This window comes from Vitis riparia, chromosome 17, assembly GCF_004353265.1.
Source record: "Vitis riparia cultivar Riparia Gloire de Montpellier isolate 1030 chromosome 17, EGFV_Vit.rip_1.0, whole genome shotgun sequence".
Taxonomy (NCBI): Eukaryota; Viridiplantae; Streptophyta; class Magnoliopsida; order Vitales; family Vitaceae; genus Vitis; species Vitis riparia.
In genome coordinates, this window is record NC_048447.1 from 18,044,710 (window position 1) to 18,062,216 (window position 17,507).

A 17,507-nucleotide genomic window follows, 5' to 3' on the forward strand; every position below is an offset into this window, starting at 1 on the left:
GGAATGCATTTTAATTATTATATGATATTTATAACATATAAAATAAGAAATTACGTTTTCAAAGCATTTGTATTGAATATATATATAAAAAATGGTTTAATAGTCGAAATAATTTAAAAATAAACTCCTTTAATAGTTTTAAAATTAAAAATGAAAAAAAACATCATCTTATCTCCACCAATAATACATTTGATGATGTTTATTTTTTGATTGAGGAAAAATTAAAATATTTAATTTTTTTATTGTTAAAAGTAATTTGTAGATATTAATAAATATAATTAAATTGAATATATTAATAATAAATTTATTTTAATTATATTAATTGATATGAATAAATTATTTTTAATTAAATAAAAATTTAATATATATATATATATTTTTGTTCAATGAGAAAACTAACACCACCTTTGTGGCTTTCTTACTTGTTTTTATGTTTTCCTCAAAAAAAATAAAAATATTAAAAATAATGAATGGCCGCTCAAGCCCAAACCTTTCATTTCTGACTCTAAAAAGTGAGTGTCAAGTGTGTAAACATCTTTAAATTATTATACAGTAGTGTGAAGACCTCACTTTGACCAGCAGTACTCAGAAGGCTTTTTCTCTCTCTAGCCTGTCCACAACTTTAGTCTCATCTCTCACTTCTCTCTCTCTTCTCTCTCTCAAACTTTCACTCTCACCATTATTACTGGCTCTTCACTAGTCCCTCTCACTTCATTTATACCTCCCCTGAATCCACCCTGGACGCCCAAGATCCTCTATCCTCCTACTCCCCCTTTTCAAAGCCCACTATTCCACTCCTTCCTCCCTACTTCAATAAATACTCAAAACTCTTCCTTCAAAGTTCTACTTGTACCCCCACTTCTCCATTTTCACTCCTCTCTTCATGCCAACTGTATGTATTTTTCATTTTTTGTTTGTGTTGTTAGATTGCTGGGTTTCTCTGATTTTTATTTTTATTTATTTATTTATTTGCTTTTGGGGTTTGTTTTTTATGGGTTGCATGATTTGTTGTTAATAAAGCGCAATGTGGTTTGATTCGTGGTGATGGGTGTTGAACATTCCATTACTGATGAGAAAAGTGTGGAAAATATGTGGGTTTTGATGAAGTTGGGAACGGGTTTTGATGGGTTTTGGATGATTTGGGAGAGATTTACTTGGCCTGTGTTTGGTTGCTGAGAAAAATGCAGAAAGAAAAGAAAAGAAAAGAAAAGAAGGAAAAGAAGAAAAAGAAGAGAAAAGCAGTAACTATTTTGAGTTATAAATATGTGATTTGTGTTGCTTTATTTCTATAAAGAAAGCAAAATGCACACCAAGTAATATAGATAAATAAATTTCAGATTCATAACCTTTTTACAGTACGTAATGGCAAAAAGTTTATGTACTCATATTTATATTTTTGGGTTAAAAGCAAGCAGTCCTGAGTGATAGTGTTGAGATTATGATGTCCCAATCAATAAAACTAGGCTTTCTTTTCATTGCCCTTTTCTGTTTAATCCTATTCTTTGTTTTTAGATTCTTGGTATTGATTATGAGTTCCTGACCATTGATAGAAGTATACACCTTTTGTTTGATTTTGAGAAGTGTTATGTTGATAGAAGTATTCGTGTAGATTTGTAGTGACTACAATTATATCATGACTGTATAGTGTTATAATGACTTGGAAATGCATTCACATTAATGGTGGATTTTCAGCAACTTTCTTAATAGTTAGTTTGCTTTTACTGACACAGATACAACCCTTTTAACATGGCTTTTAGTATGACTTTTAGTGTGGCTTTTAGTATGGCTTTAATATGACCTTTAGCATGGCTTTTAGTTTGGCTACTTTATGATCATCATCATTATCATTATTTATCATTTTAGTGTCCATTGTATGGAAATGTTCAATATTAGATATGGGAGCATCCTAGTTGTCCTACTTTTCAATTTAACTAATTTTTCTTTCACATGCACAACTGAAGAATGTAGACAATAGTAATGACATCTGGTTCTTGGTGAATGAATGATGAAAGATATTGTTTCCTGATTGATATACTGACATGCTGTTGTGTGTGAAATAGCTGCTGAGTTCGTTTGTACAGGTCACAGTTTATTTTTCTTTCTTTCTTTCTTTTCATTTTGGGTACATGCTTCATTATGTAATTTGTTTTATATGTATTTTCATTTTTCTGTAGAAAGTTTAAGCAGCTTAGTTCTTCCTTTTGAAAAAATTAAAATAAATATTTTTGTTGAAACGGCTGTTGGTGATGCCGTTAATCTCAGATTTCGTGGTCTAATCTTCTCTTATTTAGATTTCTTTGTGATGCTGAAACAACCTAATCCTTCTCAGTTGAAAAATGGAAACAAGTATGCTGATTTATGGCTGGAAATAAACCTTTGTTTCTTATTCTATACCATTTAATGCATGCCATTTTTAATAGTTTCCTGTATTGTTTAACTCAACCTATTAACTTTGCAATTTGGTTTATTTTCTAACTGCTTCTGGTGATTATGCTGTTGGGCAATCAAGAGTAACCTCACCCTCAGGAATACCAATGTTTTTACTTTTTTTATTCATCATTTTCTTGAATGATACTGATTGTCATTTATGATTTTTACTAAGAAACTTGCTTTTTCTGGTTGCTAGGACATGGAACCTAATGGGCATAGGAAAATGAGGAGAAGTTATCTTATTACTCAAGAAAGTAGCAGTTTGAACTTGTCAGAAGTTATTGATGAACTTGATCCTTGGACTGCATGGGCTTACAGACCTCACACCATTAAACTTTTATTTATAGGCACTTGTTTTCTAATGTAAGTCCTATGTGCTTATCAGTATTATTCTGGTGCTTATCAGTGTTTTAGCTTGTTTTTTATGTGATTAATAACTTGATGGAGTGATGGGATATTATATGTTTATTGGTGCTTATCAGTTGGGCAAGTGGAGCCCTTGATCCAGATACCACTTCATCTGGTGATCTTGTGACCTCTGTGAAAAGGTGTGCATTTTTTAGTGTGATTTCTTTGACTTTGAGTTATGTGATTGGTATTTTTTGAAGCAATTATTTTAATACATATGTTTTATATTGCTTTTGATAGGGGGATATTTGCGATGATTGCAGTTTTTCTTGCTTATAGCTTACTTCAAGCGCCTGCAACGTAAGTTAAAAAATTAAAGTTTATTTTGAAACAACTTGCATCCTAAGATATTTGTAGATCAGAAAGGCTTTTCATGGTTACTTCAACTGTTTAGAGTAAATAATTATTTCTTGTGATCAGAAATGAACATGTGCCTATGTTATTTTGGTAACTTCCCTTATTCTTTGACCCATCTTTTGGCTTTAGAATACTTAGCTTCCAATATAGTTTTTAAAAACAGATTTTGAGAGCAGTTTTTAAAAACAATTCTCAATTATTTTCATGGACAAAATTCTATTTTGTAACTCAAATATAAAAAACTGTTTTCGTGGCTTTTTTCCCATGAAGTTGTTGTGTATTTACATATAATGCAATTTTCAAAGTATTTTTCATATTTTCAATTGTTCTTAGAATTCTCTAGAAAAAACACTTAAAAATTACTTTAAATATGTTATAAAAAATTACTTATTTTCAGAACAAATTTTCGAAAAAACTATTTTAGGAAAAAGTTTGCCAAATATGTTTTCTAATTGAGAAAATGATTTTCTATTCTAAGAACAAAAAACTATTTTCAAAAACAATTTCCAAACAGATCTTAAAAATTTTGGTGGAATGATGCACTATTGCATCCATATTTAGGAAAGAAACATAATTGAAAAGATCTTCTATTTCAAGTTGCAGAATGATTTTCCTTTTTACTAGAAGGAGCTTGTTTAGGTCGATTCTTTGATGTTTGATGTTGGTGTGCTTGTTGCCTGTTGGCTCAAGATGCGTTGAGGACAGATTTACACAGAGGGGCTAGCGTTTTTTTAGGTGGGTCAAAGTAGGTAGGCAATGGCTTTCTTGGCTCATAGACTGCTTGGATAGGTCATGCTATGGTGGTTGAAGACATTGCTCTGAGTAAAATAAAGGGAAAAGGAGTTTGGTATCATATGTGATGTAGTGCCAAAGTGGCAGCTATGCCCTGTATATATCGTGTATACTTTAGGTGCATTTTAGGCGCTTTTAATACAATTGTGTTTACCTATCAGAAAAAAAAAATGCCAAAGTGGCAGCCATGTTGTTGCCAAGTGGGAACTAAGGTGACATGGTTAGACTAGACAAGTGTGTGTGTGTGTATACATGATAAGTTGTACTCTATTTGGTACATCATCTAATCAATTTCCTGACTTTAGGATGTAGATTAGTTGATTTTATGGAATAAGTTGTATTTATACGGGAAAATTTTTAAGTCAATGCTTCTTTTAATATTTTATAAATTTTAATGAGAAGAAAAGAAAAGAAAAGAAATTTGTTAAAAAGAAACAGAAAATTTCTTTGCAAGTTGTCGTCGTTGATCTTAGACTAGAGTGATTTGTTCATTCCATTCATGCATTTGGCTTAGTCTTGTCGAGTAATTCTGCAATTAGCAACGTTCCGTGAGTTTGCTGTGATTCGAGGCACACATCATTCTCTACTTAGATCAGCTGACAAAAAGCTTCCAAGATTAATTTTGTCTCCAATCCTTCAATAAACTCAATCTACTGAAACTAGCCAAAGTTTGATTAAGATGACCAAGAATTAAGCTAGATCATCAAGAGTCCTAAGGTCTTTGGGTTGCTCATTATACCTTTGTTTACTTGGAAGTTGTGCCTAGTAATCTTAAATGGTGTGCAAACATGCTTAAATCTTTGAAGTTTTGTCACTGTGAATGAGTTATCCATGAAGCAACTTTGACTGACTGAAGTTTGTGAGGCAATTTGCCAATAATATTTTTAGAATAAAAATCCTTGCAATAGCTGTAACTTAGTGTGGATTACCTTCAGTGGCTGGTTATGTAATGTTGGTTGCTTATGTTCTCGGGTTACGGTATAACTTCCAGTTTCCTTGGCTGTTGTCTGCTGGTATGTTTTCTGGGGTGTGTGTGTGTGTGTGTGTGTGTGTGTGTGTGTGTGTGTGTGTTTTGTGGGGAGGGGGGCAGCATTAGCATTTACTCTTTTTTCCTTTTTCACCTTAAAACTTATTGTTTTAAATATTTAAATTCTAGGCTTTTCTTGTCCTCTCATTCAGGGTTCTTATAAGGCCGCATCCTGCAATTTGGCGCTTGGTTCATGGACTGGCAGTTGTTTACCTTATTTCTCTTACGTTTTTACTTTTCCAGGTTGGTTTTTCTTACAGTCGAACTTTTCCCTGTACTAATTGAGTTAATTAATGAAAAACCCTGTTCACTTTCTTGCATACTTTGTTGCTATATGGCATATTCTTTTTGTAAACAAGGCTTATATTTGGTATCACTGAAATTGGAGGTAGACCACTTTTTGATTGGACGAAAATCTAAACTCAGTCCCATTGGGATCATCATAGTTTTATATGGGCATTTCAATTCTTGGGTCAACAGTGTTGGAGGTGTTTTGCTACATTAGCTGCTTTGGAACTGATGAGAGTAAGGCTGCTTTGCTTGTTGGCAGTTAATGTTGTTCTGGGATTCATCAAGGGCAGGCATACAACTTAGTGGCCTGTATACCAGTATTTTTTTTTTATTTTTTTTTTAAATCAGAAGGCCTGTATACTATTTCTTCCCTCTCAAAATGACATGATATATCATTGCACACTTTAAAAGTCTCATACTAATTATCTCTTTTTTCTTTAGGTAATAGGGTTGTCTTTTATTCACTCTGATGGCATTTTTCTTTTTCTTTTTTTTTTTTTCCTTTTTTCTGATCAGAACTCTGATGGCATGTTTCTGGTCTTTTCAATTTGGATGATCTTTTCAATTATGTCTTTTACATGAAAAGAACCATGTCTAACTTGAGTAGGAAAAAGTTCAGTAGTGCTGTAACTCAAGATCTCCAAATGCTGTAAAGAAAAATGAAAATTTTCTTTTTCTTCTCCTTCAATGTCTCCTTCTGCCATAGCTGTTTACCCCTTTCTGCAGCCTCCAAAATATATTATTGAGAATGTTGCATAGGTTGGTGATGCAGGATCTTAAAAGTTCCAGCATTGAAGGATTTTCTTTATATCATGAGGTGAAAAGAATAAAAGATGATTGGAAAAGAAGAAATGAAACCCTTGGCAATCGCATCAAGGTTCTCAGGCAATCACACCTTGGGTTTTCTTTGTCGTTGATAAAAACTCCTATTTTTATTTTATCCCTGTTTTTTCTTTCTTATCCTTAAATGTTCTTAAAAAAAATCTTTTTTCATTAAATTCTCTTTTTCTTCAATATAACCATTCGATAGGAGGGTTGAAAGCAAAAGAACAAATCAAGCAAAATCGAATAGTCACAGCTAAAGTGAAATAGGAACATCTGACAAGAATCCATACCCATGTTGTTGGTGTTGACTTGGGTAGGTGAAGTAGGAGAGTCGAATTCTCCTAGGTTATTGAGAAAAATAATGAGCATATAATGGTCACACTTCTATGATTTTGTACCTTAGAACATTTTCTAAAGTTGTAAATTATTCCCAACTATAAATACTTTAATTTCAAAATTTGTTCTTTTCTAAATGAATTTTAAAAGAAAGCCTAAATAATTACATTTTGTATTATAAACAAAAATTAGAATCTAGGTTCATGATATCACAAAAAGGGTATAATGTCCCATGAAAGTCTGGATTATTTTGGTTGGTCAATCTAGACAAACTAAAGCGATAGCATGTCTACAAGACAATGCTTGGAATCTTAAGGGCATGCAAGAGAGGTTATCTATTGGCAACGTAATTGAGAGGCAATTGGCAAATGCAACTGAAGATGAACAAACTTTTACTGCCTATTCTACACATTCCAAATTCATCTGAAGCTGTCTACTTAGATGGGATTTAGTAATAGTGGAGCTTTATCAGTAAAACTATGTCATGCAGTTATGTAATTAATATTATCAATATTGTAGTGGAATAAAAATCTCTATCTTATATTTAGTTGCCTATTGTTCCTAAATTCTGAGAGCAATTTACCTGCAATAATTTTATATATGACACTTTCAGTGATCTGTAAACCGTTTTCCCTTTTCCAGAAGCGAGATGATGCTCGACAGTTCATGAGATTTCTGCATCCTAATCTTGGTGTTGGTATTGCATTTCAGTCTGCAAAACTATTGATTTCTCCAATTAGCTGCTGATGCAGTTCATATACTTGAGATTCATGACTAAGATTTTTATGTTATGTATGTTGTACATCATGCAGAACTTCCTGAAAGATCATATGGATCAGATTGCCGCATTTATGTGCCAGAGAATCCCTCGAGCAGGTTTAAGAATGTTTATGTATGATGTCTTTATTCACAGTTCACTCACTTTAATTTCTACACATTTACTCTGTTTACGGCATATCTAAACTCAGTTTTAAATACCACAGGCGTCTAACTTGGTTTTTAATTTTTTGTTTTTTTCTTTTTTTTAGGAAACCTTGTTTGATGAATTTGTGCTTGCTCATATCTTTGGTTGGTGGGGAAAAGCCATAATGATCCGCAATCAACCTCTTTTATGGGTTTTGTCATTTGGGTTTGAGCTAATGGAGGTATGTTCTGATGTTGTTCACTTCACAAAATAGCACGGTTTCTCCTTCTGTTCATTCTTTTGCTTTTATTTTATTTTATTTTTTTCCTTTTCCAAAAAAATGAATTAGAATGTAGCTTAAAGCATGCAGAAAGAGTAAAATAGGAGGAGAAACTTATATAAAAATAGATAAATAGATAATAGTGGGAAATCAGAGGTGAACTAACTATTTAGGAAGGCAAGAATGTGAATACATGTAAACAAATCAGGCTAATTCAACAAAAGTTACTTATATTAAAAAAAAAACAGTAATTAAAAGCTGGCAATTTTCAATTTCCCCTATAAAGGTCTATTAAGTCTTAATCTTAGATTCTGTATTTTCCCTCTTTTACAAGCTCAGAGATTTCAGTTCTAGCTATTGATTAAATCATAATTTTGGAAGGCAAATGGGCAATGCATGAGGTGTTGATCCACCTTTATGCAGTCTTCGCATGTTATTTTGCTGCTGTGTAATTCATTTTCGTATTTGCAGCTCACTTTCCGCCACATGTTGCCAAACTTCAATGAGTGCTGGTGGGATAGTATTGTTTTGGACATTCTAGTATGCAATTGGTTTGGTGAGAGTCTTGCTACTTTGTTCTCTATTTGTGATTTGATATGTTTATAAAATTTGAAAATCAAGTTTCTCCTTTAAAATTAACTTGTGCTGTTGTTAACTGCATGCCTGATCCTTCTTCCATAAGATTTCTGATTGCCTATTCAGCATGTGTACTTTTCACCTTCCTTTCCAGATGTGTGAGGGTTTGGTCATCGACACCTTTAGGGTTTTTCTTAGTGAGCTCTTTTTTTAGAGCTCTTTCAGCTTTGTCTATTTTCAGTCCTTTTGCTTCAACCAAATTTATCTGGAAGTCAAAAACTTCAGCTAAGATTAAGCCTTTTGCATGCTTTGTGGATAATAAGAAGGTTGATACCAATGATATGCTTCAAATGAGGAGATCTAACAAAGCTCTTAGTTTAAACCAGTGTGCTATGTGCTTGGAGAATAGAAAATCAGTTGATTATCTCTTTCTTCATTGCCCTTTAGCATTGAGACTATGGCAAAGATTGTTTGACTTGCTGAGACTATGGCAAAGATTGTTTGACTTGCCAAGATTGATTGGGTACCTCCCAGAGGCATAGTAGATATTTGTAATTTTGTACCTGGGGTTTGGTAGTTAACCTAAAGGGAGAGTTCTTTGGTGAGTGGTTGATATGGTTTTTATGGTTAAAAAAAAAAAGGATCTTTGAGAGACAAATGGAGACTTGTGGAGGTTATTTGGGATTTGGTTTACTTCTTCTGGTCTTTACGGGCCTCTGTATTTGATCCCTCTGTAGGTATTTCTTTGTACGCTCTATTGCTAGATTGGAATAATGTTTGCTACTCCAAGAGGTTAAATAGTAAGTCCATGTGTGGGTGGTTACCTCTTGCTGTAGGTTTGGTAAAGTTAAACTTTGATGGATGTTTTCTTGGTAACCTGGGGCAATTGGGTATAGGAGGTGTGATCAGAAATCATCTGGGTACAGTAGTAGGAGCTTACTCTAAACCTGCTGGACTGGGTTCAACTATTGAGCAGATATATTAGCTTTATAAAAGGGCTTGTTGCAAGCTATTTGTCTCTCCAACCTAAATGTAGAAGGAGATTATCCCATTGTTATCTATGGTGTCTTATTGTGAGGGAGACTCTTGGAAGTTTGATGGTTGGCTCTGCAAAATTCTAGTTACTACTGGTGAAATGGGATGCTCTTTCTCTTGGATTCCTCACTCGGCTAATTAAGTTGCAGATTGGTTATCTAAGCATGGAGAAAACACTTGGTTTCTTTTGTTTGAGACTTTTTTCTCCTTGAGCATATAGAGCATTTGTAGTGGTTGTACATTGCTTTGTCTGCTTATAGTTTGTGCTGATGATAGTAAGTTTTGTGAAGCCTTGTATACATTCTCGGCCATCTCCCAATAACTTAGGTTTTTAGGACAGTTCATAGCTTAGTCTGGCATCAGAGTTATGGTTGACTAGAGTTCTCAAGTTCGAGTTTCTCCTATTGTTTTATTCCTTCTAATTTATCCATCCATGTGCTACAATCCCTTGATTCAGATTTAGATTCAATTATGTGATCTGAATTAGAAAAGCATGCTATGAGTTCTTTGGACCTTTATTCACGATTTTTCCATATATCATTTTCTTAACGAGACCCCTAATCCTGTGCTCTGTACCTGTATTTGGTATTATTCTGATTTTTCAATATATAGTTGTTTTAATTAGAGACCTGATCTTAGTTTCTCACTTTGTGCTTGTTTAATCACAATGTAAAGGGAACTATCAGTGCCATCCAAACTGTGTCTATGTTGGGAATATTTTTGCCCTTTGTTAAGTACTATGTTGTTGTGCTCTTTGGTCAAGACATTTTGGTTATTTTGTTTGTGCATGAAGTTCTTTGTTGTTAAGGTTTGTTTACACAAAAATTTATCTTCGATAAACAAATTTTTGCCTTACCCTTCCATGCAATTTTTTTCCCTCCATGGATGGACTTTGCATCAAAAGTTATAAGGAACTTCTCTTTAAAAATTTAAGGTAGTGTCCTGCCAATAAATTATAAAATATGTTCTTCTAAATCCTACCCTTGTTACAGATTGGCAAGTAAAATCTAACATAATAAGGTTGATTGCATGCCCCTACTTGCTAAGCATCCATAATTTTTGCTAGTTTATAAACATTGGTTTCTTGACCAGTTCAAGATTCAGTGTGGGCCTGTGATTTTATTTACTTCTCAGTAGCGTCATTCAATACAAAATCTTGGTTGAATTGTAACCTATAATATTCTCTGATGTCTTCCACCATGTTGGAAATGGTCTGAATATGAGCTGGAATTATTCACTGTTTTGTACTTAGCAGATTCAAGAGAGCAGATTCGAGAGAGCACTTTCTCTCTCTGTCCTTGAGCTTAACCGCAGTATTATTAGAAGTATTGGCCAAAAAATTCAGAGTTGTGCTGTTGTGAGACCAAAAAGTTCTGGTAGATTGTTAGTTGGCAGAAGATTTGTGTCAAGGCACATGGTGATTCTGAATGGGCCATGCAAACTCAGCCATTAAGAGTGCAGCACAGGAGCATCAGAGCCGGGCTTGAAAGGGTGAAATTAGAACCGTGTGTGATCCAACATGAAATCCATATGATGCTGCTCTTGTACCATTATCCTCATTTAAACAGGTGGAAATTTGACTTGTAGAGTGGAAGAGTGTACCCCAATCTAAAATTAACAAACAATTTGGTTTGTGCAGATATACAAAGAGACCATGATGACAGCATTATTGGCCACCTTTCGCTCATTGGGTCTCTTTCGTTTTTATAATCCCATCTAATTGTGACAAACAATATATTGGTGTAATATCTTGGAATTATGTGGCTCCAAAGATCAAAGGGAACTTAAATTGATCTCAATTCATCATAGATAAGATTGGAAGAAATAGTTGCAAAAAAAAAATGATGCAAAATCTCAACTTTCAGTTAGTTGCTCCAAATTCCTTTGAAGGTCTGTTAATGCAGTCTTTAATATTCAGTAGATGCCTAAGGAGCTTTGAAAGCATCCATTTATGTTGTATAATAACGGATGAGGGCTTTGTTTTTACCAAGCAAAACAAGGCAAAAGAAAAAGAAAAAAATGAGAAAAAAAAGAAAAAGAAAGAAAGGATCCCAAAATTTATAAGCGTTGCCACCGCTATTAGTTTAGGACCATATGTTAAGGCAAGAGGAATCTGCCATGTAGTGCCTCACATTTGGTTGTGCTTCTCAGGTGATTTATAACCCTCTAACTTGGCATTGTTGAATTGTTGTTTCTCCTCATCTTTGCCTAGAAGTGAGCCTCAAGATTAAATGGTCAAAAGACCTAAAAGAATAAATAGTGCCTCACATGTGGTTGTGCTTCTCAGGTGACTTAACCCTCCAACTTGGCGTTGTTGAATTGTTGTTTCTCCTCAGCCTTGCCTAGAAGTGAGCCTCAAGATTAAATGGTCAAAAAACCTAAAAGAATAAAATTGATAAAATATCTAGGTTGTTTGTACCAGAATCCTGCTTTCTATAAAATTCTGATCGGAAAATTGATTTTAATTGATGTTTAGAATTTTATTTGTTTAGTTCCCTGAAGCGTCTCCTCTCTAAGTTTATGAAAATAATTTCTCTTTTTTCCAGCTTCTGAAGACATGTTTCATATTTTGTTGGCAGGCATATGGGCAGGCATGCGTACTGTTCGATACTTTGATGGGAGAACATATGAGTGGGTTGGTATTAGTCGACAACCAAACATCATTAGTAAAGTATGTTCCTTTTAAGTGTTCGGCAATTATATTTCAGCCTTCTCTGTTAAATGTCTATAAGTTTACATATATTTGTTACCTATCAAAAAGTTTACATATATTTGTTATACAAGACATCATGTTCCATCTGGAGCTGCCTGGTCTGCAATTGGATTTATTAGATGGGCATCATGTTTTGTGCTGAACCGGACAGTTCTTTGGCACCTCTGCTAGTGTCATTTGGTTGAGCAGGTTACCAAATCACTTTTTTTTTTTCTTTTTTTAAGTACAAGTTTAAATTCAAGGTACTCATCCTACTAAAATTTAAGGTACTCAGCATTGTCTTTCCATCCTTAACACCTGAAATTTAATTTTTAAGTGGAAGACTGACTGGTTTTTCTTTAGCATGGAAGTTGAGACACTGTTGCTTTGTTCAACTGATCTAGCATCTCTTATCAGTCTTCTCAGTTTTGAATTGCATCTCACTGCTTTGCTATGTATTGGGAATTTGTCAAGATTGTTTGTTAGTTGCTTGTATGTAGCACCTGGCTTGGTGATCTTGGAAATTTTTTTAAACAAATCTAATAAAGGCAGTGACATTTTTGTTGTCATCTAGTTTTTTGACGTACTTTTGCTTAAGACCCTATGGACATGTTCTTTTCTTGGTAATTGTTAGACTGATATCCTAGCCACTTAAAATTTTAGGAAAGTTGGTAGCCTAACATGATACAGGAGTCTGGTCAGTTAGAGGTCTCAAGTTCCAGCCTGTCCTATTTTTCCCCCTCTATTTGATTGTTGCTAGTTTAATTATTTTATCCCTATTCGGTATCATTTAATTTGTTTGGCCTTTTAATGTAGAACTTTCCTTGTCTGACTAATGGAACTGATGTTATTTTCTAAAATATAACATGTCAATATTTAGGCTTGATATCTTCCTTACCATAATAATTTCTGCCTCTTGCATCCATTTCTACTGGGCCAACAGCATTTGCTTCCATTTTCCCTTTCTGACTTTGCCATGGATAAGACGTTGTCCAGATAGTATTCTGCCTCTTGCATCGCCTTTTTTATAACCCAAGTGACATTGACTTCCATTCTGTTTTTGACTTTACCATGACTTTCTCCAATATATGATTTCTTTTGACCGAAAACTAATGATGGCTTCTGTGTCTCTATTTGTCACTGTTTTCAGGTAAAGCGAACATTGGGACAATTCACACCAGCACAATGGGATAAAGATGAGTGGCATCCTTTACTTGGTCCATGGCGATTTGTTCAAGTTCTTTTTCTTTGCATTGTGTTCTTGACAGTGGAGCTCAACACATTCTTTCTCAAGTTCTGCCTCTGGATTCCTGCTCAAAACCCCTTGATTGTGTATAGGTTAATTTTGTGGTGGCTAATTGCTATACCAACAATTCGTGAATATAACTCATTTCTACAAGACCGGTACTGCTTCTCTACACCCTCTTTCTCTCATATGCATGTAGAATTTCACCTATTCTTATTTTTATTACCTCTGTTTTTAGAACTCCAGCAAAAAAGTTGGGAGCGTTTTGTTGGCTCTCCATTGCTGCATGCATAGTGGAACTCCTCATATGTATCAAATTTGGTAACGGTATGTTCTCCATTTTCATGTTCGGTTTTGCGTAGACAATGTGATTAACTTCTAGCTGCCCATTTCTCTGTTGATGGTGATTTTGAACTTCTGCTGATGACTATAAACTCTAACATGATATTATTGTTCCTCACCAGGTCTGTATCCAAATCCAATGCCTAGGTGGTTGGTGACATTCTGGATATCTGTTGGGGTTGCTCTGGTGGTTTTTCTGATTGTATGGTCATGGCAACTGCATAAAGCCTTGGAGCAAAAGAAGCTCTGATCTTGCCTATTCAGTGTTTGGTAAAATTAATTTTTGAGTACTTCTAAATCAATCAATCCTGCTCATATTTTTCATATTCATAATTTATAAATGCCTATGCTTTCATTTCAATGGACTTTCCTGTGTATAAAACTGTTCTTTCTTTATATTGTTTGACACACAGGCTTTTGAATTAGCTGCATTTATCATTTACCCAGTTTGCAAATCTTTCTTAACTTGGCTTGCTGAAAGCCAACATAAGCATTCTCACATTCTCTTGATTCCTTCTTTTCTTCTGTATGCCTTTCATCTATATATGTATTGACAGAGGTATGAGGATACTAATTGCCAAGCTAACCTACATTTTCGTCTCGACCCTTGTCTAGACCGAGATCTCCAGTCCTATGGAAAGGAGGATTAGTACTAACTGAAACTTTCTTCTAGCATATGTCTCTTACCAATTGTGTGAGAGTTACACTTTCTTCTAGTCTATAAATCAACAATTTCCCCTCCCTAGACGAAGTGTCATAAATTCCAAGATCAGAAGAGAAAGCATAATAATGATTTCTTTATGGGCACCGACAACTTGTATGAGGCCATCATCACAAGTCTTTCTATGCACAAAGGCCTCCTTCCTCCATTATCCATTATTTGGTTTGCAGAGACTCTTAATAAAATAAATTAAGAATTATAGAAGATGGTTTGGATCCCACTTAATATGCATTGATTAAATTAAGTCACTTAAGTCTACAACCTTTTTTTTTTTTTTTTTCCTTTTTACTTTTTAAAAAGAATGAATGTTGAATTGTTAATTGTTATGGTTTGGTACTTCAAGAATTGAATTTTATACTCTATTTATTCATTTATTGCTAACTAGATTTGACTGAATTATGAAATTAATTCTAATAAGTGTTAATGAATCAATAATCATTTTGTTTTTATTTATTTTTTCATTTTTGTTGAAAGTAGTTGAGGTTAATATTTTATAAAGAAATACAAAAATGGAAACCTTAGGAAATTGATTACCCAGTATACATTTTAGGGTTATTTGATAAAAGAGATGGAGTAATCCGTATTTTATAAATAATCAAATTTTCATAAAAATATCGTTATTTTTTTTCTTATATTTTTTTTTATCTTATATGTAAATAATCAAAATATTGAAGAACGTATATTTCAAAAATTGATTAAATTTTCAAATTCAAACATGAGAGGAGGTAGATTTACGATTTTGTGATTATTTCATCCTTTTAATCAATTAATCCTATATTTTATGATATATCAATACAACATCAAAAATGCTTCTCCTCGATTAATGTTCTATATATATATATATATATATGCAAAAATGAAAACTAATCAACTATTAATTATTGATTAAAAAAATGCAAAAGATAAACAGGAAGGAAACGATCAAATAAACAGATACGCTAATGCAGAAGCTGAAGGGCTTGCAACAAGGTGTTCCTAAACCTATTCAAATCAAGCTTTACATTCTGTTTGTCCAGGTATACTGCCTTAAGCTCTAGCCATCCCAGCTTTGTAATTGAATGGGGATCTCTTAGAACTGCATGCTCATGTGGGTATTTCTCTATCAGGCTGCTCTCTTCTTCCTTTATCTGATACTCTATATACCTTATCTTCATGTCCACTGCCGGCAATCCAAAGTCATATCTAGCCACCCATTCCAGCCCACCCAAGGGAACTACTTGGATCAGGACTGCATTTTCAGGGAGGAAGACGATGTTTGTAAGCCCAGCTCCATGAACTCCCATCAGCACATCGCAAGAATTCACCAGTTCTGCGAATCTTGATATTTCTGTCCCATTTGCCTCTGCAACAATTACTTCATACCCCAAGCTTCTGGCCATTTCAGCGATTTTGCCGTCATTAGTAAATGAACGTGTCTTCTTTCTTGCAATGATCAGAAGCCGTGGTTTTTTGGTGTCATCACCGTCTCTTACTTTGATTGCTGTAGCTCTCTTCAGTGAGTATGAGCTTCTCAAGAACTCTCTGAAGTCTTTCATGGAGTATGGAGACTTTGAAGGGTCGATGTCCAGCTCTTTGTGACACTTAAGGCCGATGATGGCGCTGGAGAAGCAATGGATACCTTCTTCTCTATCAATGTCAATGATGGGATATCGGGACAACTCTTGAAGTAGTATTCTGAATTTTTCAATCCACCTTAACGATTTTGAAGTCACAAGAAACTGTACTTCTCCATTGAACTGTCTGGAAGTCAAATACAGTGGGATCAGGACGTCACTGAAGGCATGAAAATGGTTTCCAGAATATCCTCCGAGGGAGAAAAGGACGGCGGGAACAGTGTGGTTTTGAGTGCAATGTGGGAGATGTTGACGACCCGTTGTCATTTTCACTGTGAAATTCCTAACGTGCTTCATTGCTCTTGCATCTCCTTTCCGAGCATAAGGTCTTATGCTCCATGAACTATTCTCAGGCAACATGTCCACTGGAGCTGATGAAGCAATAAAAATGGTGGACGAGTTCCCTTGAACCCTAACATCCCCACTCATCTCACAAAAGTCTGACCTGCGGTCCATAATATTGCATACTAAAGCCTCCATTTCCTTTCTTCCAATCTCTGCAACTTCAAAACATCAGCAAGAAACCCACCTTCATCATATGTAACACAGAAATAGAACAATCAAATTGCAGGCCATGTTCATCAAATTCTAGCTAGTCTTACCTATTTGCTGAGTACTGGTCGTATCCTCCACCATTAGCATCTTGAAACCCCCCGTTGACAACTGTAAATTCACTGCAAAACCGAACAAATATCGATATAGAACGTATATTGCATGTATGTTACCAAATGCATGCATTACAACATATAGAAATTTCACAAAGTGTGGACAAAACTTAATATGACAAGGACTTACACACTGGTAGAGGGCCCAAGTAAGGCTTCAACACAGTGAAAATGGTGAAGGTGATGAAGAAGCAAACAGCAAACGCGCCATATCCCAATTTTTTCTGCTCATGCCGACTAAAGCTTCTGGCGAAAATGGTCTCGTACATCATCTTTGCCTCCATGATCAAACAAGATAGGGTGATCATGAAGAGGATTCATTCATTGTGAGGCTATAGCTTCTAGAACATTGCTGATGAAAATAGCTAGCTAGGCTTGGATGTTTCAATGTGGCTAGGCTTGGAATTGAAGGGAGGAAGATTTGGAGGGTCCATTTTATATGACAATGGTAGAAGGTTGAGGTTCATTTTCTTGAGTGATTGCTTCCCACGATTTTGTTGTATTTAGGTTGATTTCCCAAAGCGATGAAAAAGTTGTGAAAGGGACTTGGTGGTTGACTGGAGACGAGCATCTTCTATTATCATATACATTTCTTGCATGTACTGAGATTGAACTGCCGGCCATGGATTTCATCTCTGAAAGCTATCAACCCAACTAAAGTTAGATAAATTTCAAACTATTAATTGTTTTTGAAACAGTTATAAATAGACTGCTCAATTACTTCACAATTTCCACTCAAAATCTAATTTGGAGTAACTTGACTCGCTTGACTCAGTACTAGCAAGATCAATAAAATCAGAAAAATAAAAGAAAAAACACCACTCAATTATTTACTACTTTAAGGAGCGATAAGAGATTAAGTGAGTGAGATTGGGAGTAGTGTATTTTTTTTAAAGAACTATAATATAAAAAAAGATGAATTTAATATAAAAAGTTTTAAGGTAAAAAGAAAACTCATATTTTCAAA

At 34.5% G+C, this 17,507-nt stretch overlaps 2 protein-coding genes across 4 annotated transcripts; one reads left to right on the plus strand and one right to left on the minus strand.

The window, feature by feature from the left end:
• Positions 1 to 638: 638 nt before the first annotated feature.
• Positions 639 to 13,996, plus strand: LOC117934377 (CDP-diacylglycerol--serine O-phosphatidyltransferase 1-like). 2 transcript variants are annotated; one of them, XM_034856027.1, is made up of 14 exons: positions 639 to 892; positions 2,627 to 2,793; positions 2,913 to 2,978; positions 3,079 to 3,138; positions 5,167 to 5,257; positions 6,078 to 6,182; positions 7,109 to 7,163; positions 7,279 to 7,358; positions 7,495 to 7,611; positions 8,122 to 8,206; positions 11,841 to 11,932; positions 13,104 to 13,357; positions 13,438 to 13,526; positions 13,664 to 13,996. In XM_034856027.1, exons 1-14 carry the CDS (start codon positions 884 to 886, stop codon positions 13,789 to 13,791), a joined length of 1,398 nt encoding a protein of 465 aa, XP_034711918.1. In that variant the 5' UTR covers positions 639 to 883; the 3' UTR covers positions 13,792 to 13,996. The 2 variants fall into 2 exon arrangements, with proteins under 2 accessions (XP_034711918.1, XP_034711919.1); XM_034856028.1 differs by lacking the exon at positions 6,078 to 6,182 and having other exon boundaries at positions 641 to 892.
• A 1,169-nt stretch (positions 13,997 to 15,165) lies between these two features.
• LOC117904316 (alpha-1,3-arabinosyltransferase XAT3-like) lies at positions 15,166 to 17,045 on the minus strand. 2 transcript variants are annotated; one of them, XM_034816862.1, is made up of 3 exons: positions 16,671 to 17,045; positions 16,478 to 16,549; positions 15,166 to 16,372 (listed from the first exon to the last, which is right to left on the minus strand). In XM_034816862.1, the coding sequence occupies exons 1-3, from the start codon at positions 16,846 to 16,848 to the stop codon at positions 15,201 to 15,203; spliced, it is 1,422 nt and encodes a 473-aa protein (XP_034672753.1). In that variant the 5' UTR covers positions 16,849 to 17,045; the 3' UTR covers positions 15,166 to 15,200. The 2 variants fall into 2 exon arrangements, with proteins under 2 accessions (XP_034672753.1, XP_034672752.1); XM_034816861.1 differs by having other exon boundaries at positions 15,166 to 16,378.
• Between the last annotated feature and the right edge of the window lie 462 nt (positions 17,046 to 17,507).